At 39.3% G+C, this 26,047-nt stretch overlaps 2 protein-coding genes across 6 annotated transcripts in view; both read right to left on the bottom strand.

Moving 5' to 3' along the window:
- Positions 1 to 25,616, bottom strand: part of ATP8B (ATPase phospholipid transporting 8B) — a 49,134-nt gene extending 23,518 nt beyond the window's left edge. For 2 of the 5 annotated variants that reach the window (XM_089475785.1, XM_089475788.1), the window contains exon 1: positions 24,862 to 25,591. The gene's annotated coding sequence lies outside the window, so the exon portion shown is untranslated. Of the gene's footprint in view, positions 1 to 24,861 lie in introns of all 5 variants that reach the window. The other 3 variants (XM_089475787.1, XM_089475786.1, XM_018013862.2) reach the window with 3 other exon arrangements.
- Positions 4,248 to 10,873, bottom strand: LOC149268135 (uncharacterized). Its single transcript, XM_089475789.1, has one exon. The coding sequence runs from the start codon at positions 9,855 to 9,857 to the stop codon at positions 4,638 to 4,640; it is 5,220 nt and encodes a 1,739-aa protein (XP_089331915.1). The 5' UTR covers positions 9,858 to 10,873; the 3' UTR covers positions 4,248 to 4,637.
- Positions 25,617 to 26,047: the final 431 nt, after the last annotated feature.

Raw genomic sequence — 26,047 nt, 5'->3', positions numbered from 1 at the left:
ACAATTCCAATTTGCGTTTTACACTTGGTCGACGCGTATAACATAAAATACAATCCATTAGACATAAAGCATAAGTCTGCAAAGAGTCAACCGGTATAAGTTGTATGCTTAATATGATCATAGGCCAGCCCATTTAGCATTATCTAGTATTTTATAGTTGGTTAACACAATAGATCAGAGGTATCAAACAAAAACTATACGCAAGCATGTTAAAGTCACTCAAAAACATATATATTCTCTTCTAATACTGTGCTTTCTAATACAATTTACAGCTGCCAAGTCAAAATATAAGATTTGTATAGCTGCATCACATCAGACTCCGTGATATATCTAAATTCACATTAAAAACTCTGAATACAAATAAAAATCTGCTCCTACAGAAAAACTAGATATCTACTTTTTTAAATTCTCTTGCGCCTATTGAATTTTGTGATCGACGTTGTCTTACACGACATCTTCTCATCATTCGCTCACTTATTTATAGTGCGATTTCAGTGGATCTCTTTCATTTTTCATTATCTTCCCAACAAGCTAATTTCCAATTGGCCGGAATATCGTTAATTGGTCAAATGCTTATGGGTATGAATTCATGGTGTGACGCCAGAATGTTGCCACCTCGTTAGTATTTTCGTTCAGTTTGTCTCTGCACCTTCTGCCCTTTTCAGCACACAATCAAGCTTTTTCGCACGACCACAGTCAACACTCACTACGAAGACCGAATGCTCCGTATCTAAATAACAACTGAACTGCTGACGAGCAAGTGTAATTACTGTAGCGCAAATCGAAGGCATTTAAATTTGACTAATGAGTGTGCGTGCGTATGTGTGTGTGTGTGGGTGTGCGTTTGTGTATGTAGGTGTACAAGCCGGATATGGTAATGAGTGCGAGGGCGAGGGGTCCGGGTTGAGGGTTGAGCACTGCGTTTTCACTAAATGCCCGCGTAATATTTCATAATTTATTTGCGAAGCGTAAACAAAACCTGATGGAGAATTAATAACGCCAACAACAACAGCAAAAGCAATGTAAACGTTGTGCGTTTTGTACGTAAGACCGATTGAACCGATTAACCGATTCGTCATGGATGAGAGACACAGCAGCAAAGCATGTGAATGACAATCTGTCAGACAAGCATGCGCTGGCCGCAAGTGGGAGCGAGCGAGATGGTAGTAGACACAAAGTAAATCAAAACAAACGATAAAACAATGTCCAGGAAAGCGGCGAAAGCAAAATAAAGCGCCAAGCTTAATAAAGCCGACGCGAGTTCGCAGCGAGTGCAAGCGCACCTGAAACATACAGAGTGCGTATGGGAAAAGAGAGAGAGAGAGAGAGAGAGAGATTTAGAGAGCACGAGACATTTGCCAAAGTCGAACGGTAAATGCGCTTCACAAGTAACAGCATCTGCATGTGCAGATATTGCAAAAATACTGAAATGGGTCAGTATGAGTAATGTATAAATGCATGTTTAGATGTATGTACGTGTATACTATATATGTACACATATTAATTGAGATCAAATAAGATTCTGTCATAGACTTTATATATGTATTTATACGCATGTTTTACACAAACAAACATCTGTACAACGTAAGGTGAGTAATCGCGGCACTTACATACATACATACATATATGCGTAAAACTCCAAGAAAATTAAACACAAAACAAAAAGACGCAAACCTCAAAATCCGAAAGCAAATGAGTTGCTATTCAAATATGTAAATGGCTGCGTCTGCTGTGTGTTTGTGTGTGCAGACTACAAACACACAACCGAATGAACAGAAAAGTGACTGAAAGTAATACTCTATTACGGCATACATATATTGGCGTATAACAAACGTTAAAGAATCAGAAAATCATTCTTTGATGAGTACTTTACTAAAAACTGATCTAGATACGAGATTTAGAGATCTGGAATAGTTAGCAGACTTGTACAGAGCTGTGAATTCTTCTCGGAAATGAAACAAGCAGCGTTCTGTATTAAATGCGAATGGTTAAAAAATTAGAGATTGAAAACTTCACGCATAATCATTGGAAAAGGAAAAAGGATTTCTCGACAAGGCTGTAAGAACTCCAAATTAATTACTTGCCTGGATTGTAAGTCTATCATTTATGTTATTTTTATCTAAAAAAAAAATACGTATGATATAGATCAGTTCTACGCATCAGATGTAACATAAGATTCGATCAAGAACAAATTCAAAATTATTTTTGAATCAAACGGTATATAGGGTATTTCAAGGCGAACCCTAATTCGACTGCCAATTTTGCTACAATTGAAATAATGATGTGAATTCCATTGCATCGATGGTTGAATTATTTTGATATTAGCCATGGCCTCTCTGTGAGTAGCCTATCGAATTGCGAACGATTTAGTCAAGAGAGGGAAAGAGAGAGAGAGAGAGAGGGAGAGGGAAAGGGCTTTATGCGATTATAATAAATATGTAATCCATCCGAGCTAATCGGCGACCATTTGTGGGACTCGCAATCAAACCCAGCCGTTGCGTATAAATCTAAATAAATGTGTTTAGTCAGACTTTTATGGAACTAGAACTAATTAACTTTTGCCCAAGCAGGCGACACAGGGTGTATGAAATTATTAGATTTATGACTAGGGATCTTGTGGGATATTTCATGGTTTTAGGGAGTTCCCACACTCGTATATGCATCTATTATTAAACCGTTATTTTTGGCCTAATTACCCAATAACACGGCTAACAGCTGATATAGATATGTATATTAACATATCTGTGTCATGTTACACGCGTCGTATGCGCAATTCGACACTGCGACGGTGACTCTAATAAGCTGTTTCCATCATTAGCTGTCCATATTTGGGAATTGGGTTGATGGCACGAAGCCAATCCCTTCTTCCATCCGTACCCATACCTTATAATTGGAATTATAATTTTTTGAAATATTTGTATTTGAATAAAACCTGTTTTATACCCTAGCATATCGGTCTTTGGCAAATGGATGCAGCTGGCAGTGAAAGGCGTGGTAGTGCACATAGAGTGAACATATTTGTTTACCCGGACTACGAGCTAAGCCCACCTAGCCATATCTGTTTGCCCATGTATTCGTCATATCTGTTTGTCCATGAGTTCGTCCAATTGAAACTTATACCTGGCTGCAACAAGAGTTCTAGATACCGTTTCTACAAGATATAAATAGATTATAAATATTTAGAATTTTATATATCAATTCCATTTCAACAAAGACTGGAAATCTTTTTCAAACAGATTTGAAACCAGAGTGTCCTTAGTAAGATAAATATATAGACAAGCTTAAATGTCAAAATTATTTCTAAGCCCGAAGTTTGGATTTGATGGCTGTTCGTGGAATAAGCACAGCAGCTGTAAGCGTGTATGTTCCTGTCTCTGTCTGTGTGTGTGTGTGTATGTATGTGTATGCGAGTGTATTTGTGTGTAGAAGGAACATTACTAGAATGATCAAACAAGCGGCTATCTGCAGGAGGTTAGGAGTAACTTCTAGTCGGGCATTGCCGATAGAAACAGTTGAACTTGAAATGTACTGGGACATACACTTGGAGAACACCTTGAACTTGGACTTCTCTTCAGTTATCGAAAGAAGTCGAACGAAACAAAAATCGAAAACATTTTAATAGCTGCGCTGCTCCATGCGCTGAAAGAACTGCCATTTATATCGTTTATCCCTTGTCACAGAGGAACCCTGTGTTCTCTTGCATAGTGGCGTCTTTTGTGTATAGTAGGGTATAGCTGCAGTGGGACGAATCAAATTGAATGGCATGTATTCAATTTGAATTTGAATTTCAATTTCAATTTCAATTTGCATTCGAATTTGAATTGATTTCGTTTGATTAATAGCACCAAGCCGGGTGCCTGCTCACGTGCAAATTGATCAGAACAGAGAGCGAGAGGAGCTGCCATCGGAACTTGTATAAATAATTTAGCTCACATTTTCCCAGTGAATGGCGGAATGAATTGTAAGTGCGCGGCAAAGGTCATTGTTTCCCACATATCTACATACCGTTGATAGCTCCAATTGACCAGGCCCCCTAATTGCCAGTGTGCACTAAAATAGCCTCTTAAATATAGCCTATATATTCTGTCTTGGGCCACAAGCATTAATAATGCCTGGCTAGTCCCTTGGTAGATCCCATTCTTAATAATTACGCACATAAACTTCAGCTGTGAAAGGGCTTTCAGTTCCCAGATCAGTTACGGACGGCGATCTAGAGCAGCGGCGGAACTAGAGCATAATATACATATTGTTGAGCTATCGAGATTTTTCGAATAGCTTTAAATTATTAAACGATTGAATTTACTTAATGATTAGTTTATTAGCGATTATTAGAGTTTACAGAGTTTATGTGATAGACGCGAGCAAGCGACTAGTCTGTCGTGCTGTCCGCTACTATGTTTGTAATAGTCAATCTAACACTGCATCTGCTCTAAACAAGAGTTAATTGCATACTAACTACAATGTACGCGAGCCGGCGGATTAAGCTGAGCCGGTGCGTGGGTGAAAAGACAACGCAAAAGGGAGAGCGTGATCTCCGTTATAAATTCTCTTAAATGATAACATATTTTATGAACTGCCGCTCTTAATTACAATGAAGCGATGATTGCTGAGCCCAACATCCTCCCCCCGTTGAAGACTTAGTCTTCAACAGAATCCTTAAGGGGCAGCAAGCACAGCTTATTTGTAGCTCTTCTAATCTCGCCAGCTTCAGTTTTTAGTAGGGCTACCCGTGCAACGCCATCACTTCCAGGGATAAGTTCGATTATTCTGGCTAGTGGCCACTTAAGTGAAGGTAGATTCTCATCCTTCACAAGAACTATGTTGCCAACAGCCAAGCCAGGTTTGGAGGTTCTCCATTTCGCTCGCTGTTGTAACAAGTTGAGATATTCGTCCCGCCAACGAGTCCAGAACACCTGCTGAAGATAGCTTACGCGCTGCCAAGCATCCAAACGATTAAAATTGAGCCCTGTCAGGTTTGGCTCACTGAAGGACGAAGGAGGGCCACCGTTGAGGAAATGCGCAGGAGTCAACACGTCTATGTCTGATGGGTGCTCTGAAATCGAAACTAAAGGGCGTGAATTAACGACAGCAGCGATGTTGCAAACCAGTGTGCGAAGCTCATCGTAAGTTAGGACGGAGGACCCAACACATCGGTAAAAATGATGCTTCGCTGTCTTCACTGCCGCCTCCCACAAGCCACCAAAGTGAGGCGATCGTGGAGGGATGAAATGCCATTCGATTGAGTCTGCCAAACAGAAATCCTTCACAGCCTTCTGGTGGGTGTCTGACAGAAATAGACGCTTCAACTCCTGAAGCTGGTTGCGGGCACCAAGAAAGTTTGTGACGTTATCCGACCAGATTTGACTTGGCTTTCCTCTGGTGCATATGAAACGTTGAAGTGCATGCAAAAATGCCGCGGTAGTTAAATCCTTGACTAACTCCAACCAAATAGCCTTCGTAGCAAAACAAATAAACACACAAACGTAGCATTTCACAGGCGCCTTGTTTCGTGACTCAGGCTTGTAAAAGAAGGGTCCGCAAAAGTCGACTCCAGTCACTCCAAAGACCCGATAGCCGTCGACTCGATCCTTGGGTAGATCTGCCATTATGTGTTCAACGAGTCGAGGCCTTGCACGAAAGCAAATTACGCATCTCTGAATTACACTGGCTACAGTTTTTCTACCACCAATTGGCCAGTATTGGGAACGAACCAACGCTAGCACTGCTCGGGGACCAGCGTGCAAGTTTCGCTGATGGAAATGCATTATGATGGCTCTAGTTACTGGATGAACTTTGGGCAAAATAATTGGATGGCGACTATCGAAATTTAAAGTTGAGTTTTTGAGACGGTCATCGACACGTAGCAGCCCAATCTCATCAAGGAACGGTGACAGCGAGGCTAGACTGCTGGATGACGGAATCATTCCTTTATTTCGAAGAGCATTTATGTCGTCTGAGAGATGTGTTCGTTGAATCATTCTTAACAGTATATGAGTGCCGTTCCGGATGTCTGCTAGGGTTATTCCTGGACCATGACTTTTTTTAATAAACTTTGATACGTATGCAAACGTACGCTGCAAGCGGCCGAAAGAATTCACAAACTTGCAGTCCATAGAGACATCATGGGCGTCCTTTACAAGAAGCACAGTTCTTCGACGCTCAATTGAAGTTCTTTCTGGAAGTGCTGAGACTGGCCACTGAGATCTGGGCTTACAGAGGAAACCTGGACCGTTGAACCAATGTAATGATGCATTTAAATCCGAGGGCAATGCACCCCGAGATAATATATCCGCGGGATTCAGTGTTGTAGGTATATAGTGCCATTCCATTGCTGATGTGAGATCTTGTATCGTGGCGATGCGATTTGAAACAAAAACGTTAAATCGTCCGGGCTCGTCATTGATCCAAGAAAGCGCAACAGTAGAGTCAGACCAACAATGAAACTCGCCTGCGAAAATGCCTAAGCGAGCCACTTCATTCATTAGACGCGCAAGCAACTCTGCCCCGCATAGTTCCAGCTTGGGAACCGTGAGCGTTTTTAGAGGCGCAACTCGAGACTTAGAGCAAAGCAACCTGCTGATGGTATGCTGACCTCTGGATACAATATAAATGCAAGCTCCGTATGCCTCGATGCTGGCATCGCAGAATCCATGGACCTCAACCTTCGATCCTGGTATTAATGATAGCCTGGGAAATGCACTACTAAGACCATTGCCAAAGTTGCTGCAAATGTCTAGCCATGCAGTGTGACATGCAGACGGGAGACTCTCGTCCCAATCAAGTTTATGCCTCCAGAGTTGTTGCAAGAAGATTTTAGCTTTCGTTATTACTGGGCCGACCAGGCCGAGGGGATCATAAAACCTAGCAATAGAAGAGAGAACAGAGCGCCTGGTGGGCTTAGAGGCTGAATTCAGGGCTAGATATGAGAAAAGAAGTTGATCAGATGCCGGATCCCATGCAAGGCCAAGTGTCTTTGTAATGTCGCTGCCATCATTGAACCTAATGAGCGATTCCTTGTCGCAGTCTGTTACGCCGTCCAGTACCATGGGATGGCTTGAACACCACTTCCTCAATTTAAACTTCCCACATGCCAAGATTCCAGCTGTCTCTTGCATAACAAGTCTTGCTTCTTCGACTGAATTCCCTCCACTAATCAAATCATCAACATAGAAATCGCGAAGCAGTACGTCGGACCCGACTGGGAATGCGTTCCTTTCATCTACGGCAAGCTGATGCATGGCGCGCACAGACAAAAATGACGCTGGTTTTGTTCCATATGTTACCGTATCAAGCCTGAAAACTTCCAACTCATCATCTGGCGAATTCCTCCATAAAATGCATTGTAGATAGCTGTCCGGCTCAGGTACTTTCACGCAACGATACATTTTGCAAATATCGCCGGTGAGTGCAACTGGATAAGATCGGAAGCGCAATAATATGTCGACTAATTTTGGCTGAATGACGGGACCTGACATTAGAATGTCATTCAACGAATGCCCAGTTGTTGTAGATGCAGATCCATCAAAGACGACGCGAAGCTTGGTAGTTGTGCTATCATCCTTCAGAACGCAGTGATGAGGAAGAAAATATCTGCATAGATGGAATGAATTTAGAGGAACGCGTGACATGTGACCAAGTTCAAGATACTCTTTCAGAAATGCTGAGTATTGAGACTTTATATGCGGCAAACGACTCAATTTCTTCTCCAAATTGAAAAACCGATGTCGCGCTTGCTCATAAGAATCTCCAAGAAGCTCGCAACTAAGCTTAACAGGCAGGCGTACTGTATATTGGCCACTAGCCAATCGATTGTAATGCCTCGCAAAATGCGCTTCGCAGTCTGAGTCTTCCTTGCTGAACTTTACAATGGAATCGCTGCAGCGCTCAACTTCCCAAAAGCGACGAACTAGAGTGTCCAACTTGATATCAGCACAGGAGTCTGTAATCGGATCCAAAGGCGTCTTTGAAGCTATTAGCACGGAGTTGTGGTTGCGAGCCTCGCCACCTGATACAACCCAACCAAGACGAGTCTTCTGTAACAATGGAAGTCCAGGCATCAACTTGATTTGTCCCACACAGAGCAAATCATAAAACAGGCTAGCTCCGATAAGCAGATCTACTCGTTGCGGCCTATGGAAAGCTGGATCTGCCAGCACTATATTTTGCGGTATGCTCCAATTGCTCGTATTCACATTAGAACTGGGCTGCCTGCCAGTTATATTTGTAGCTACCATAGCCGTTATGCTAGTTGTATATTCAGATGCATGAGCTTGAAGAGTGAGGCAAATGCTGCTGCCATCCATGGCAACATTGGAGTCGCCTACGCCGCATACATATGCAACATGTTTTGTTCTTTTAAGTTGCAGGAGATTCGCAAATCTGGCTGTAATGAGATGTAGTTGAGAGCCTGAATCTAAAAGTGCACGACAAGGAACAAGCTCGCCAAACCGATTCCTTGCCAGAACCACTGCGGTAGCCAGGAGCACAACGTCGCTGTGCCGATCCTTGGATAAGAGAGTAGTGGCTGGTGCTGAGGGCTGAGGGATGGTCTGTACTCTTGATGTTGAAGATTGTTGATGGGGCGGAATTGCTGCCTGCGATGTGCTGGAGTGGCCGAGGTGAAGAAGCGTATGATGCTTGACTCCACAGACCCGACAACTGCGCGAGCCACATTGTCGCGACTGATGACCTCCCTTGAGACAATTCAAATATAAGCCAGCCTTTCGGACCTCATTCAGGCGAAGACCAGGAGACAAGTTTGCGAATCTTGGGCATTTGTAGATTGTGTGCTCAAGATCATTACAAAAATTGCAACTGTGCGTACTGTGGCCGGTTACGAGAAATGCTGATCTACTGGTAACAACCTTACTGCAAGAATTCATCGGCTTACTTGACGAATAGTTTGTAAGAGCAAATTTCATCGATTCCAAAGTACGGCAACGAAGCTCAAGAAACGAGGAGACTTCTTCATATCTGGGTATCTGAAAAGCCGTCTCTGAGTTGTCCAATTTCTCTTCCCATTTAGCTTGTGAGGCCTCATCAAGCTTCTGTAGCAGTATCTGAGCAATCATGGCACTGGCTATCTGCTCTGTTGTGCCCAGACTACTGAGCGCACGCATATGGACATTGAAGCTGTCAGATAGCTCACGCAGCTTGGTTATGCATCCATTTTCTACTCTTTTGAGACCTAAGATCTTTACGATGTGGGCCTGGAAGATTAAACGTCGATTATCATATCTCTGCTTTAATAAATTTATGGCAATTGTATAATTATCATTAGAAATTTCCAAAGAGCGAACCGTATCCAACGCTGCGCCATCGAGGCAGGACCGGAGGTGCTGAAGTCTTTCCATATTGCTGATTTCTGGCCGACTTTCAATGATTGTAGAAAACATTGAGTAGAAATCAGCCCAATTAGCATATCCACCGCTGAACGTAGGTAGCTTTAATGGCGGCAACGTAGGTGCAGCTTGCAATGTGGGAGCGGATGCGCGAGGAGGGTCACTTGGACGACTAAACGTGGAACTATGATGCACTTGAGCAGTACGGCTTTGCACTTCGGACATTATTGTTGACTGCATTACCATTATTAAATCATCAAAGTCAGTGCGCAAATTGCTGGACATCTCAGTAAAGTCGAGTTCCTCTAGACTTTCATGGGCCTTGCTAAAAGAGTGGCTTAGCTTGTCGATATGCTCCAGTAGAACATTTAGAGTGCTGTCACTGTGATCGGCAAGAGCATCTGAATCGACCTTGGATTGTAGCCTTTTTACGCGTTCAAACACCGACTGTACCTTGAGCTTATAAAACCGCACGCGATCTTCGGGAGCAACTGCACTAGCATCTAAATTCGCCATGACGAGTACAGCAAGAGTAACACGATAGAGTTCAAAGTCGTTGGTGCGAGCGCGATTGCAAGAGTAAAGTAAATGTATATATGCTATAGCGGAGACACAAACTTGGAATAAGTCGTATTTGTCGAGCAGAGTACTTGCAACTTTAATAAACTGGCAAAGAATTATATTATGATACTCAAATAATATACACGTATGAATTGTTGCACACCGGTACGATTATTATGGACGCGCTCGTATCGCAGCCGTGGCGAAAGAGTGCAATGTCAACGAAGAATAACGGCAAGCATGTAATTACACTGTGCTTATGCAAACTTAATCACTTATAGATTGAAGCTATAGAACACGCAGTCACTAACCATAGACATAGTTCAGAAATTAGCAGATTCTTTATTAGATTGTCATTTGCAGAAGTTTTCGCATGTGTACTACTTTTACGGGCGCCAGTGTATTGCAGACCGAACGAAAGAGTGTCTGGCGAATTGGCAAAGTAACGGCACGCAACTAATCGCTATATACACTGCTTATGTTCACGGGTGTATGTATGTATGTGATGCTGTCAATATATATATATGCAAATATGTAGAAAGAAACGAAAAGAGATTCACGTCGGGGTCACCAAATGTTGAGCTATCGAGATTTTTCGAATAGCTTTAAATTATTAAACGATTGAATTTACTTAATGATTAGTTTATTAGCGATTATTAGAGTTTACAGAGTTTATGTGATAGACGCGAGCAAGCGACTAGTCTGTCGTGCTGTCCGCTACTATGTTTGTAATAGTCAATCTAACACTGCATCTGCTCTAAACAAGAGTTAATTGCATACTAACTACAATGTACGCGAGCCGGCGGATTAAGCTGAGCCGGTGCGTGGGTGAAAAGACAACGCAAAAGGGAGAGCGTGATCTCCGTTATAAATTCTCTTAAATGATAACATATTTTATGAACTGCCGCTCTTAATTACAATGAAGCGATGATTGCTGAGCCCAACACATATAATGCTAATCGTTAACGAAAATATCTACAGAAATGACTTACCATTAAGGAAGAATTCTATTTCTAAGCTATCATTAAACAAAGATCAGGGATTTTAAACTTCTTTAAATTGAAAATCTTATTTGAAGATTTATTCAATTACCGTACAGCTTATATAAGACTTAGCTGAAAGTAGACTAGAAAATCCATCATTTTGTGTATATGTCACGAGCAGAAAGTTCTGCGCCCCAAATGCTAGAAACATGATTTATTGAATATATTTGTATGATTCTGTAATAATCCATTGGCGGATCTGAAAAACCTTAGCACTTTAAAATTCAAATTTCTGAGCTTCTCTAGTTTCACTTGCATGAACGAGTACGAAAAACCGATTTCACTTGTGCATTGGCAAATATATCGTCTATCTCAGGAAGCGAATGCTTCCCATAGTAAAGCCCTTAAGTGCAGCATATGTGTGTGTGTGGTCAAGTGTTGCTTGCTATGCAATAATACCTGAGGAAATATGATGACTCTCTACTATAAATTCCGACTGATAAACTTTAGCCTTTGGCTCCTTTACCCAGAAAACATAAGAAATCGATTTACAATCATCTCGTATCCTAGCAGCCAATACCGATGTTTTAATGATGTCGGCAATCTTAAAAGACAGTGAATTGAGTTGACAATACTTGAAATAGTCATTCGTTGGCTTTTTTGTACAAATTCCTGGGCTATTGCCTAATGCTCATGCATCCACACAAACACACGCGCACATCTACAGCAGAGCACAATAAGTATGCAGTTACTGTGTAAACTACTTCCAGTGTGTGGTTTGCTCAACTGCATGATACCCGTTCATAGTCTCAAATGTCAACTAATTTTTCGATGAAGCAACTTTAATCTCGATTCAAAGTGCATTCAGTTGTGCATTCTAACCCCAAGACTAAGATTAATAGATATAGAAAATAAATCGTTAGGACTCAAATAAATAATCTTATTGTTAAGAAACAATAGCATATTTTTTACCTTAATTCGGATTTATCATTTATTCTGACGACAGATTCTATTCATGATTTCATTACAAATATAATAATTGTTTATTGTTAGTTAGTTAGTGTTAAAATAAAACAAGTAAGGACGTTGCAGTCGGACGTTACCAAATGCAGAATACTTATTCACATCCTATCAGCAATTTAGCACCTAAGTCTAGCTGTTATACTGTAGAAAATGCAGTTTTTCCCGATTCGCCACGCCCCTAGCGGGCGGATCCGGAAAATTTTATCACTTTATAATCGGAGATATACACGAGTGTGTTCCAAATTTCAAGTCTCAAGCTTACATAGCGCCGAAAAAATTGCGTTCATACAGACAAAACTGACATGCACAAAACCAATATACTCATTTCACTTTCGTGAATGAGCTACTCCAAAATCGCTACTCCAAAATCGCTACTAGGAGAAAATGATCAAGATGTCTAAATATCTCCTCTAACTAATCGATATATGTATGTAGGATAAAATGAATTGAATAAAATAGTTTTATATCACATAATCTTATAAATGTAATCTTCCAATATTAAAGATAATATACCACTCTAAATATATATAAAAATTGAAATTATAATTGAATTGGCATATCGCATACCAAAGAAGATATATATATATATATATATCTTTATATATATTTATATAAATATATATTTATATATATTTTGAAATTTTTCAAAAACGTGTTTCCAATTGTATACTATAATTTGTAGATAATATCGACAGATTTACAACTATAATTTATACGGATGAATAACTGAGTTCATTTGAGTTTCGGACTTTAGTTCAACTATTGTTCACATTTTCTATATGTAGCTAACGACAAAGTCTGTTTAGTCTCAGCATAGTTAACTGCCTCTTCATCCGTCCGCCTGCTTTTCCGTCCTTCCGTCCGAAGGTGCGCATATTACTTTCCATTTCTGGCTGCTCCATAGCAATTAATATAGACTATAGCAATGTCTGAAAGCTCATGTGGTAGGCGAAGCTATCACATGCACCACATTTGCTGCATGACGAAAATGCTTTGGGGCTATGTTAATTAAAATGGAAAACATTCCCTCATATAACTATATATTATGCATGTATATATATATAGATAGAGCATATTTTTGATTCGTTTATTAAAAATTGATCGGCTAGGGAGGAGAGGTAAAGCCGAATTTAGAGTCTCGGGTTCATCCGTGCGACACGCACAGGTGCGTTAACCATTTAGCCTACGACTGCCGGCCAAGGTGTTTGCCTGCTGGGCCGCACGGGCAGCCACTTGTTGAGCCCTGTAAACGGGAAAGTGGGCCACCAATTGTCGCTCGACACCCAGAATGAGTTATAGCAGACTGTCAAGTGATTGTCCGATGGCTCCAAATTGGGTTGCCCAGCTGCGTGATGCGTGCGCCGCACACGGTTGCGTGCGGCCTATCTATCACTAGGACAGCGACAGTGACAGAGACCAGCTAACGGTGCAGCAATCTCCCGCGGCTCCCCGGGGGGCCGATGCGATCCACAGCAGCTGATAGCAAAGGATGTTTCCATGGGGAAAGCCCTGACACACACAAAGCACGCGAAAACAGCAAAAGCAACGAAAGAGCAAACAAACAAACGAAAATACTGCTGGAAAAGGTATGAAGTCCAGTAAATGCTAACGAACAAAGAAGGCGAGACTGCACGACCAGCAGCTACCCTGTAGGCATTTAAAGTGATTATAAATATGCCATACTAGCATTCAGTATAAACCAACAGAAGTTATACAGGGGAAATCGAAAATTTTATAAAAAAGTGGAATCAAAACAAGCCACATTCTCGACTAGCAGCTACCCTGCAAACGGACTGCATACTGTTATAAATACACGGTATGCAGCATAATCTAATTGTAGTAAAAAGCATATTTCGGTTGGATTTAATGCTAATTTGCATAGCAGATAAAGTCGAATGATCCTTATTGATTGTCCATATCTAATTTGCCCAACATTGGGCATCATTGGCATACCCCAATGGTCGTATTCATTGTTACAGGGTATACAGGACAGACACCTACGCACAGTGACAACGCTTTAGCAAATTCCCTTAATTGACTTGCACACTGGTCTGAAGCTGCTGAGAAAATAAAACAAATCAGTTTTGCATTGCAAAAAATTCTAAAATGTATTCAATTCAATGAATCCAATGATCTTTATTGCAAGTTTCGCTGAGCTCTAGCTCAGAATAGAGCCGATAATGCTAAAAAGCAATCTCTATAAATACATACGGAACATTTAGTTTAAGGTATGCCGAGCTCTATCTACTCAACAATAATAGAGAACGATTTGCATTGCATTAACATTGCCAATTGAATATTTATTATTTGACTACGAGTTAAGGGTTTCGGAATGTGGCCTTAGATTAGCACTGCTTCCACTTAATTCGAATATAAATATATATGTATTTACGAGGTCCGATTTCGGATATGTTCATTATCCTATTATTATCAAATGTTTCTTTTACAATTGATCATTTCGAGCTCAATCTGTTGTGATAACAAGTCTATATCAGTATAATAGCCTTTAGAAAATCATTTAGCCGGGTGAGTTAGATCTGAGCTAAGTATCTGTAGCTGGAAAAATCATGTACAATTAACTATGAGAAAGTTTACGGCTAGAAGATACCCTGATTTTTCACTTTGTGCGAATTACGCAAAGTGGAAGTTCTAAACTGAAACAAAAGTTTAATATCGATTTAAATGGATAGACTCGGCCTGCGGGAGAATACATAAATATATATACACATAATAATAATCATTATATAAAATTCTTCTAATTTCGCCCAATGGATCGAAAAGGAAAACTAGATAAGTGGTATTGTCGAATGAAACACTTTCAGTAACGTTAAGGATTAACAAGGACTATGAATGGCATAGTAATTAATTAAAGCTAACGATGATTGTAATGTAATTTCACCAATAAGTAAACTTGGTGTTGTTTTTTTTATCGCTTTTTCATTTTGCACCACTGTGAATTGTTTTGGGGCAATCCATTTGCGACATTGACTGAATGTCAACTTAGGTAATGTTTGTTGTGAATGGCATCCGAGCGATTGTTTGAGTTAAGTCAGTCCATACGAAATGCCAGCTGGCCATCATATTAATGGACACCTACGTGTATTTGTTTGTGAGTGTGTATGTACTTGCGGTTCTATGCATAGACATGTAAGGATATGTGGGCGTAAACATAGCAGCTATGAGTGTGCGTGAGTGTGAGTATATGACAGACACACAGGCAGACCGAGAGAGAGAGAGAGAGACAGGGAGAGAAAAAGACAGTGAGAGAGAAAGTGAGAGCATATATAGAGTAAATAAGAAAGAGCTGAGAGTGAAAGTGTATTGAGCAATGCAATTAGAGCTACGATTAATCAATTTACTCTTACGATTAGTATTCGCATTGCCATTCAAATTCCTGATTCAATATTGACATTCAACATTAATTTGCATTGAATACTTATACAAACGAGGTATAGCCCATATAATCTGAGTTTTCTTTTTATATAAGTCCTTTCGTTTGATGTTTCTTACCATTTCATTACAGTAGCTAATAACAATATTACAAACTCGGAGATATCCATGTCGCCTAGGCTTAAGTTGCGCTTCTTAATTTTGGGCATCTGAATGAGTATTAATCAGTCGGTTGAGCTCGACAGCTCGGAAAACGCAAAGCTCGCTTACTTTCATATATTAGATGCTTATTTGGACATTGCTTTTTTTTTTGTTTTTTTTTTTTGCATTGCACTGCAAATTGCAATTAGGCAGTTCGTGCCGCACGTGAATTCCAGACGCCTCTGCTTTGGAGAAGGGCCATGGTCAGGGTCAGGATTTGTATGTGCTTAAACTTTACAGAAATGTCAACTAATGCAATGTGGAAACAAGAAGCCGCTTGGAGCGACCGTCTAGCCACCTGGCTAGCTGGCTGGTTGGCTGGTTGGCTGCTAGGTCAATCAATTGGTCATTTGCTCAATTGGTCAAGCAGCAAAGCATTTAGTCGCGCACGAGCCATTAGGAAAACACACATTGCGAACGTCGGTCGACTGACCCAGGACACGCTATGCCATGCTACGCCAGGACACGCCAGCAATAACTGTAATAATAACTGACCACCCGTCAACGGCTCTGAGACGAACGCCCACTGGCCAACTCTCGACAGCTATTCGATTTTTCATACCCCTCGCCACATATGCTGTTCTATCCACACATCCATTTCTACACACATTTCATTAAACACTTCTTTCCCAGCTCATATTTAAAGATTAATATACGAACACATGTGCCTTGTACATATTTATAGGCGTATACATATACCTTTCCATTAAAGTCTACATGCTTCGAAATGATTTTGGAATAGTCTTCAGAACACATGAGAACTCAACCTATGAAAACACGTACCTTTTCATTGAGTCATCAATATAACATATATTATTTACTGCATTATAATAGCAAATTAAAATATTATATATTACTTATGGAATCCACTATTAATGGCTGGCAATTATACATATATATATATATACACATAAAGAATAAATTAATCTAAATGCATACAAAAGGTTTCAAAAATATTTTTTGTAATCTTAGAAATAGTCCATGTCTCAAGAACTCCAGCTTATAAAATACAAATCAAACATAAAGATTTGAAAATTCCCCTACTTCACCACTTCGCCACTAAAATCCCATACAGGGTATATTAAAACCTGAAATACAGAGAGAACATTATGATTTCACGTTTTCCGTTGTTTTTGTTTTCCACCGTTTGGCCACGACATTGGTTCCCACCGCCCCTTTTGCCCGCCCACAGTCGAGTCCGGCTGAATGGTTTCAGTGCCACTGACACTGACCGAAACACAGAGGACCTCGTTCTCATCGACGTTCATGTCTGTGTCCTAGTTGTGGCGTGTATTCGCTGCTTGCTGTGGTCCTGTGTCCACAGGGCTTCGATTGTTCAATTGTTCGATTGTCTGATTGTAGGTTGTACGCCGTACGTTGTACGCCATACGCCACACGCCACACGCTGCACACCATACACCGTACTTCGTTGAGACCGTTATTTTTCCCCCCTCACTTTCACTTTTCATCGTCTTCAGTGGGGCAGTTGGCCGTGGCCAGAGGACTACGCAGTGATTTCGCCGGACTACTCTTAACTAACTTGTACTGTCTCTATTCTCCCATTGTCTCTAGTGTCTGGACTGTCTGCCCGGCTGCTGTCAATCAATGCCTCTCATTGTTTTACCATCAATCGCATACGGAAGTGTAAACAATTAGATCGCATATCAAATGGAGCTGTTTAATAGTAGCGCATACGATATTGTCCTAATAGTTGTGGCGAAAAGTAAGCGAAATTCGTTTTTTTGCTGTCAATTGCTAACATCATATACCCACTTCTTATACATGTACTCTGGGCACTTTTAGGGCTTGATAATGTTGAAATCCATATCGAAAATGATAACTAAATAGCATTAAAATTGATTTGTATAACCATTCCTTCCCATTTAAGTCAACAATATATCCCATAGTCGTATATCTTGTTCATGAACTATGTAGAGTGTGTATTGCTAAGATAGGAGTAATAGCATACCTTATGGTATTTCAACATTATCAATAACAGCATTATTTATATAATAGCGTATTCTAGCACCAGTAGAAATCAAATCTGCCATTAACACTGAATGAGTAACTTAATGCGACTCAACATGTGTATATGTATATGCATGTCTTCCACGTACGTCCACATCTGTACACACGGATCAAGTCGAATTCCAATAATCAATAGCTTTACCATTTCTAAACAGACGATTAAGTGGAACCCGCATTTATTTCTTTATAGAGATGTAATAAATCTGCTCTAACTTCTTACTAGCCCCTATCAGAGGATATTTTCCTAGTTGGGAAAGTTCTCTGCGTGTCTGGCAGTAGTACAATTTCCAATACACATTTGCGAGAAGCTATCAATAGTTTTCAAGAAACTTGGGTGACGCATGCTATACCGAAAGCCAGTTTGCTATGTAAGCTTCCATATGTTTTGAGATCGATGAGACAGTCAGTGCTTAATCGACTTAACTATTATTTTCCGTACAGAATTTGCATACATGTTCAATACATGGCTAGTAAAAATATATATTCGTGACCTTTATGGACGAAGAGTTGAATTAATCCAGCTATGTCGGTACACCCGTCTTTTTTCCCGTCAGTTTAAAAGTCTCTTGGCGACTATTTATCCCTAACTTATAGATATTTTAAGTAAATGCACATTTCATTCATATTCTATTTATACCCTGAACCCATGGAAAATGGGAAATCCGGGTATAATGGTTACGGTGAAGTAGAGAGCTGGAGACTTTAAATGCCCGTATATATAGCGCGGATATCGAGTTCATCTCCAAAAATCGATATCTCTTACCGTTATTTTATCGATTAAAAACATTATAGAAAATCAGTAATAAGTTTATATGTTACATCTTTAAAGCTAGAGTTGCCAAATTGAAATGTAGATGTGTATTTTATAGAATTTCGGCTTTTGTTACAACGAAACTCCGCCTCCCTTCCCTTATATTCACCCCCTAAATGTGTACAAGGAGTATTTCAGATACTAAAGACTTGTGCTTTGGCAAATGCACGCATTTCAATGTATGTATAATCATGATCTAAAATGAGATCTATCATGAAGACAGTCCCTCCTCAAGAAAAGTTATTAGACATTTAAGTTCCCATATTAAGCCCGCACTGCAGATCATGCGTGTTTACGCGTGCGTGCGTATGTCTGTGTGTGCGCGTATGCATGTGCATGTTTCTTATGTATGCAGAAGGCCGCGAAGAATTATTGATTGATACTTATTCAGGAAATCTCATAGTCGAGCAGTCTCGACTAGAAGTTTTTTACTTGTTTTTATAGATATAGAGTTTTGGAATATGAAGAAATTCCATTTCATGGAGCCGGCCTATATACACATGTATATACATATGTATGTACCAGCATAAAAACGTATTTATATGTATACATATTCCACGGAGATTTATATTTATTTATTGTAAGTTTTGATTATATATCTTAATGAAATATATAAATAAATAGTTTTTTGTTAAGATTTATATTGAGCATTTGGATAATACGTCATACTGCCCATACATATATTTCACAATGAATATGCAGGTAAATATTTATTTCGTGACAGATTTAAAATAGCCTCCAGAAATAGGTTAAGTTTCCTTTAACTTTCGGATGCATCTGTCGCAATCTGAGACAGAGCTATTGACCCATTGTCAAGTTTTCTGTTTATTGAGTAATTTGCTCGACTGTTAAAATTGCGTTTTGTAATTTGTTTGCACTCAGCGTGAGTTGTACTTAGATATGTGTTTTTATATACATATACGTATGTATATATGTATATATACAGGTGTGTATATGGAGATAAAGAGATATTGTACATAGATGTCTGTATGAGTGTGTACCTCACTAATTGTTCGGTTGCAGAATGTGAAGTTGTAGCTCCCTCAACTATCTAGTGAATGCCTTATCTTTGTTTTTCGGTACCAGACTTGGAGCGAGCGGCTAAAACCGTTAACAAAGATCGCAAACAGAACCAAAAGCAGCAAATGGAACGCACCATATTACTTTCACAGCATTACTCATAACCAAGTATACGGATATATATGTATGTAAATGTATATACTCTAGACTCTAGTCTAGACATATGCATTTGGATTAGTCACCGGCTTGATTTTGGATCAAGTTACATGGCTTAGAATTGGTTTAAATATCGAATTATGGCCAACTGTTAAAAAAAAAATAAATAAATAAATAAAAAAAAAATAAGAATAATAAAAAATTTCGTTTATAATCGTCTTCAACTGTGGGAGAAATAGATTTTCGAATTTATATATAACATTAAATTGAGATATGCAACAGTGGAAAACACAATCTTTTGCGTCTAGTATCAATGAGGCACAGTTATATATAGCCTTGACATATATATATGTACATAAGTAGCTTTACCCCATTAGATAAAGGTATCCATCAAAATACCAAACATCCCGTTGCAATAATAGACTGCATACTAAGCGGCACGGTATAAATATATATACATAGGCAACCACTGCAATATATGAGTAATATAATTGTTAACATGAAAAGACGGCATACCGCATTGACTTAGAATTCTGCTATTCATCGTGTTTCCCAGCTGCTATCGCGCTTATTCCATATGGAAAAATAATGAACAAAGAACATATTACATTTCTGGCAACGATCGAAGAACAAAATGTATCTTTTTGTAAGTAAGTAAGAAAGCTCAAGTCGAAACTGCTCGCATAATCGATGTGCGCATGATATACCCGGACCTGAACCTGATACTTCCCATCCTACCATATTCTGACTTGAAGGAGCACTGGTTCAAAATTCATAGTAATATCTCATCTCTACTTCCACATCTTTAAAGCAAATGCCGCCAAATTTTATATGATAATTTATATGTATTTTATAAAATTTCGATTTTTATTATAATTCATCTCCCACCCTTATATCCACCCCGTAACCCCTAAATTTGTATTGCAAATACTAGAGAAGAGTGCTTTGGCAAATGCATTTATTTCCATGTTATAATTACGATCTGAATGCTTCATGCAAATAGTCTATCGACCAGAAAAGTTATTAACAAATTGAGTGCTGGTAATAAGCACACACTGCAGCCCATGCGTGTTTATGCGTGTATATGTGTTGAAAGAAGCACAGATTTATTGAAATATTAGTTCCTCGAAGGGTTCAGGGGATTTCGTAGTCGAGCAATCTCGACTAGAGCTTTCTTACTTGTTTTTATTTATTTGCAATTTGTTTAAATGTCAACAGTAGAAAAGCTAATCTATAAAAAAGTTGTGAGCAAGTAAGTTGCAGACCAAGCGGACAGGTAAGAAACAGCGATGGTGAACCCTTCATATACTTTGTATTCAATGTAAACCACACATTAGTTATTAGCATTTCTATATCTATTTACGTATGTGTTTATTTCTTCTAAGCATTTTTAAAAAGCAACAGATATTTACAAATCATTACAAATAGCTCCTGGACAGACTGATAAGACATGAAGTATTGCATCTGTCAAGAATATTTGCTAATTAAATCCGACGAATTCGTAGCCTTCTCATTGAATTTTTGACATTTCTTCATAGATAACAGTTTATCTTATGGCAAAACATTTCTGTGTGTGCCATGTGGAATCTACATCTATTCAGTCTATTATAGTGTTAAAATAATAAACTAAGCAATATAGAGGGAACTGAGGGGGAAATGTAAACGATAAGAGAATGATTCTTAAAGCAGCGCTTTGTATAAATACAAATTGTAGGTAATGCTGTGTATGAATCAATCATCCTAAAACTTTGTAAGTCAGTATAAAATAAAATTTTAACTTGGAGCCGATACGAACGGTAAATCGTTATGAAATAAGAAATTCAAGTCCTAAGCTAATCTAAATGCATGTTAACGAGCCGAGACTGCTCGACTGGGAGATACCCTTAACATTCCTTCTACTCATTCTGCACTTCTTTTATGCACACGTGCACATATATCACGCGCTCTGCTGACGGCGCAGTTAGCAGCGACTGCGCTTAGGCTGCGCTGCAGTGTGGGCAATATTATGAGAATTTATTTGTGGAAGAATTTCTTTTGCAGACATATAATCTTAATGAAACTTTCAAAATGTAATCATATGGTTAATATGTGTATACATTCCAAAGCACAAGTCTCTAGTACTTGAAATGATGATGATTATGGGATGAGTTATCGAAGAAATATGATAAACTTGTACTGCCTATAGTATGCATGCCAAATTTCAGCTCTCTAGCTCTTATATCTTCTGAGATTCTTTTGCTCATACGGACGGACGGACGGACGGACAAACGGACAGGGTTATATTGACTCAGCTCGTCGTCCTGATCAAGAATATATATACTTTATGGAGTCTGCGATCATTCCTTCTGCCTGTTACATACTTTTCACAAAACCATTATACCCTGATTTCCCGTTTTCAATGGATTAAGGGCATAAAAAATGCTAAAACAGTCAATGGATAGCACTATAATGTATATACGGGGCTCCCCCTATTACGTTCCTTAACCCAGACAGAAATTTTGCACACAATAAATGTTTTCAAATTTGTTGTTGGTCGTTATGCAAAACGCTGTTAGTTAAGAGAACCTTATTTGCCCACGAAAATGTGTTCGTTATACGAGGCGTTCGTTAAACGAGGGTCCACTGTAAAAAGGTTTATTCAAAACGATGGCTCGCATTTCCCGAATGATTTCATCCTAAACTAGATCGGTCAGATTAATGAGCCATAAAAAAGCTATTTAAAATCATGAACATTATATAATAATATATACAAAATCAAATTGAACACGCACTTTGCTTTCATATTGCTTCAAATGTTTCATTACATACATATGTATGTATGTATACACATGCATCTCTACCTAAACGTAAGCATGACAGGCTAAAATATTCTTCATGATCATTTACGTACGTCATAAACATTTTCCATCCATTCCATCTCTATCTCTGACTGTTTTAGAGATATGATATAATAAAATTTGAGACCGACTTATCTAGAGCATCAGCAAATCATAGCCATATCTCGAACATAGCTGAAATCACAAGCACTATTAATCTCCAAGAAATTTGTAATTATATCGACATCTATCGATTTTGTATGGGAACAGATTGTTGTCTTAGTTAAGCATCTGTTATTGAGAGTTTACCTATCTATGCGACTAACCGAGTCGAGATAAGTTTATACGAATACACACACACATATATGCTATATATATTACGATGATTCCAGATACGATGCGGAATGGATTGTCTGGCGTTGGCTATCGCGACTTTATCTGCGTTACGGAAACATTTGTCGACAGCAAACAGTTTTTTAATATGTTCACAAATATATGCATGCACGCTTGTATGGCTGCGTACATACATATGTATGAATATACTTTGTTTATACGTGTGCGAGCATATAAACTAATTACTAAACTTTAATTAGTCAAGTCTATGGAGAGCAGCTTAATTGTTATTTAAAGTCAGAGGTTAACTGATAAAATAAGGAAAAAAGCCAAAGCATTAAATTACTTTTATCAGCGCTGAAACTTCAGCATGACAATTTATTTATTATAATATAATTATGAAATTTGTTGTTCTTCTGTTTTTTCTTCTTCTTCTGGAATCTTTTAGTTGTTAGCTTTTCTTTTGGGCCGAGCGAAATTCTTTTTCGTTTCGTTTTTATACATGACATCATTTGGAATTGGACGCCAATGGCTCGCTCTCTGTCTCTATCTCGAGCCCCCTATCATTATCTCCATCTCTATCTCCGGTTTGGCTCTGCCGATAAAGACTCAGACCAAGACCAAAGATACAAAAAAAAAAGTATTGCAAGCCCACAAAAAGAGCTAGCAAAGCAGTCATCAAATACGTGCCTTCCACACTCATTGTCCCAGCTTCACAGCATTGAGCACATACACTGTGCGAAATGCATGCCATACAAGCAAACAAATAGCATTTAGAAGGAGATTTGAAAATACAATAAATAAAATGGGCTTTCACTATTATTATTATTATTGTTGGCATTATAAATTGTAATTTCTAGAAACTATTTAACTTTCAAAAACGTCCAAACTTTGATAGAGGAAAGAATCGACCTTGGCAAATATTTCGATAAAGGCAATGCAGATGCTAAAATACTGCAAATGTGCAATAGGAATGATGTTCTCAAGCATTACATATGTGACTTCATTAGAAACGGAAAGTGTTTTGGTAGATATACAGAGGGAAGGCTAGGCTGACGGTACCTAGAAAGGGACAGGGAAAACTCTATTATCACTATTCCTATTGTTATTATTAGAGCAGTTTTCATCTTATTCAGTTTTCTACTAGTCGATTATTGCCCTCAGGGGGCATACATACTGGTTCGATACTGTTCAGTTTCGCAAGTAGCTGAGATCTCAGTGCAAAGTTCTATAACGATGTGCACATCAGATAGGAAAGTGTAATAACTTGATTAGCTATAGACTATATACATACGTATGTATGTCTTGTTATTGGATATAGCTTTACACACTTTTATTTCTGACACATTTCGTGACAGATTTATGATATCAACAGCTTTTCCAACATGAGTCGAACAATCAGGCTGCCTCTGGATGCCGTGAGGCTGAGTCATTTGTAGAGTTCAGCTGTGATCTCGACGATATACATACATATGTATGCACCCATACACATACAAATACACACGTCTACGTAAATCGCTAGGTGATATTCTGTTTCTGGTTCTGTTTTCAGCGGCATGCAAATTGGTCGGAGATCGAAGGGCAGAGCGAGCTGTCAATCAAGCGCGTTGATTATGAATCAGAGGCGAAATCAAGCAAGTCGCTTTCAGCTACTGCTATTGGGGGTCAAGTTTAATGAGATTATCGCATACAATTATAGACACATTTAGCTTGCAACATTTGTGGCACACAAAGCGACAGAGATTTCGTGATAAAGTGCCAAAGTTAAAACATGACTCTGCGCAATTGCCACAACGATGACAATAGAAAAAGAGCTACCATATACATACATACATACATATACGAGTTGTATAACTTGAGATTTTTGCTGCTGTTAGCATAAAAAATCTTTGGCAAGTTGTAAAGATCTGAGCTGGCTTGCGAGTTGCAAATTGCAACACATTTGATTGGAAACGATGCATCAGCAAGCAGCCGCAGAGGCTGTTTTTTCTGGCTAAAAATCTCTATCTCACTCTTTCGTTACGTTTTGACAAAAAATCAAACGGAAATGCCACAAGCATACAATACAATACATGCATACATACACAAACACACATTCATGCATACACAAGTTTTGCGCTTTTGGCGCCAATTGCATTGAACGTGATCATGTTGACGATGTTGATGTTGTTTATCCGTAATTATGAAACAAAGCTTACCTGCCAGCACAGTAGAAACCAAATTCACAGTAAAATACACTGCGAGAAAAGCTCGTACGCAAATGAAGTGTATGTCCAGCGGCTAGTCGAATGTAAAGCTCGAAACGCCGGCTTTACAGCACTGTGATTGGCTGTTAGAAGTACTACTGCTGTTGTTGTTGTTGTTGTCATTACAGCTGCAACTGTTGCATGCGTGCGGTGCCGTTGTTATCTATTGTTGCTCTCTCTCCCTCTCTGCTGCTCTCTCAGCTTTGTAGATTGATGCTGCTGTGGGTTGAGCTTTGTTTACACTTTATTGTTGTTGTTGTTTTTGTTGTATTACAAAATAATTTGGCAAATTGTTATTGTTGGGCTGATTTTCTTTTTATTGCTATTGTTAAAACAAAAACCAACAAAAATTCTGCTCAATGAAGGAACAAATTCGAGCACCGCAGCACAAAAAAAAAAAAACAATTGTTGGAAACAATGGGAATAGGCACACAAAATAACCATAAAAAAATGCAAACAAAAACTAGCCGAAACACACGCAATAAAAAAGTTCGAGCAAGTAGAAGAAGAAGCAAAAAAAAATCGTCTTAATGAATGAATTCGTTGGTCTTTTACAGTTAGAAAGCAACTCTTACGACGAATTGGACGCTTTTTGCAGCGGCTCGACGACGCAGGCAGCCAGCCGTAACGAAAAAGCTAAGCACAACCGCGCAGGTTCAAACTTCGATTACAACTGATGCGGCGAATTGTCGCAGGCAGGCAGCGGCTGTCGGGCAGCGCGTCGCGACGAGCGACTAGCCGAGTGGAGAGCGCGCCAAAAACGAAGTGCACAGAGTTGCCAGTAATTACGACGCATCTTAACGGACTTAACGGCCGTTTGTTTTTCTTTTACTTATTGTTTGTTGTCGCTGTTGTTGTTGTTGTCGTTATAGCTTTCGTTTTCGTTGTTGCTGTTGTTGTGTTTGCCTTTTGGTGGCAAGTGTCGGGAGCCGAAATCTGTGCAACTCTGGCCGCCTGACGTGTCACTTGCCGTTATCAATTTGATGGGGCGTGCATGAAGAGCCTTCGAAACTTTCCTCACGTCGTCCTTGATACGATGAGCGAACGCCTTTGTACAATTGTGATTAGCCGTTGTGAACATGTCCAGCTGGCAGCCCTGAAGACGGGGTCTATTATTTAACACTATATCGATGGGTTA

The sequence above is a fragment of the Drosophila arizonae genome, chromosome X, assembly GCF_054131065.1.
Source record: "Drosophila arizonae isolate 15081-1271.41 chromosome X, UAZ_ARI_1.0, whole genome shotgun sequence".
Lineage (NCBI taxonomy): Eukaryota > Metazoa > Arthropoda > Insecta > Diptera > Drosophilidae > Drosophila > Drosophila arizonae.
The sequence above is the reverse complement of the archived record's forward strand: the minus strand, read 5'-3'. Positions and strand labels throughout refer to the sequence as shown.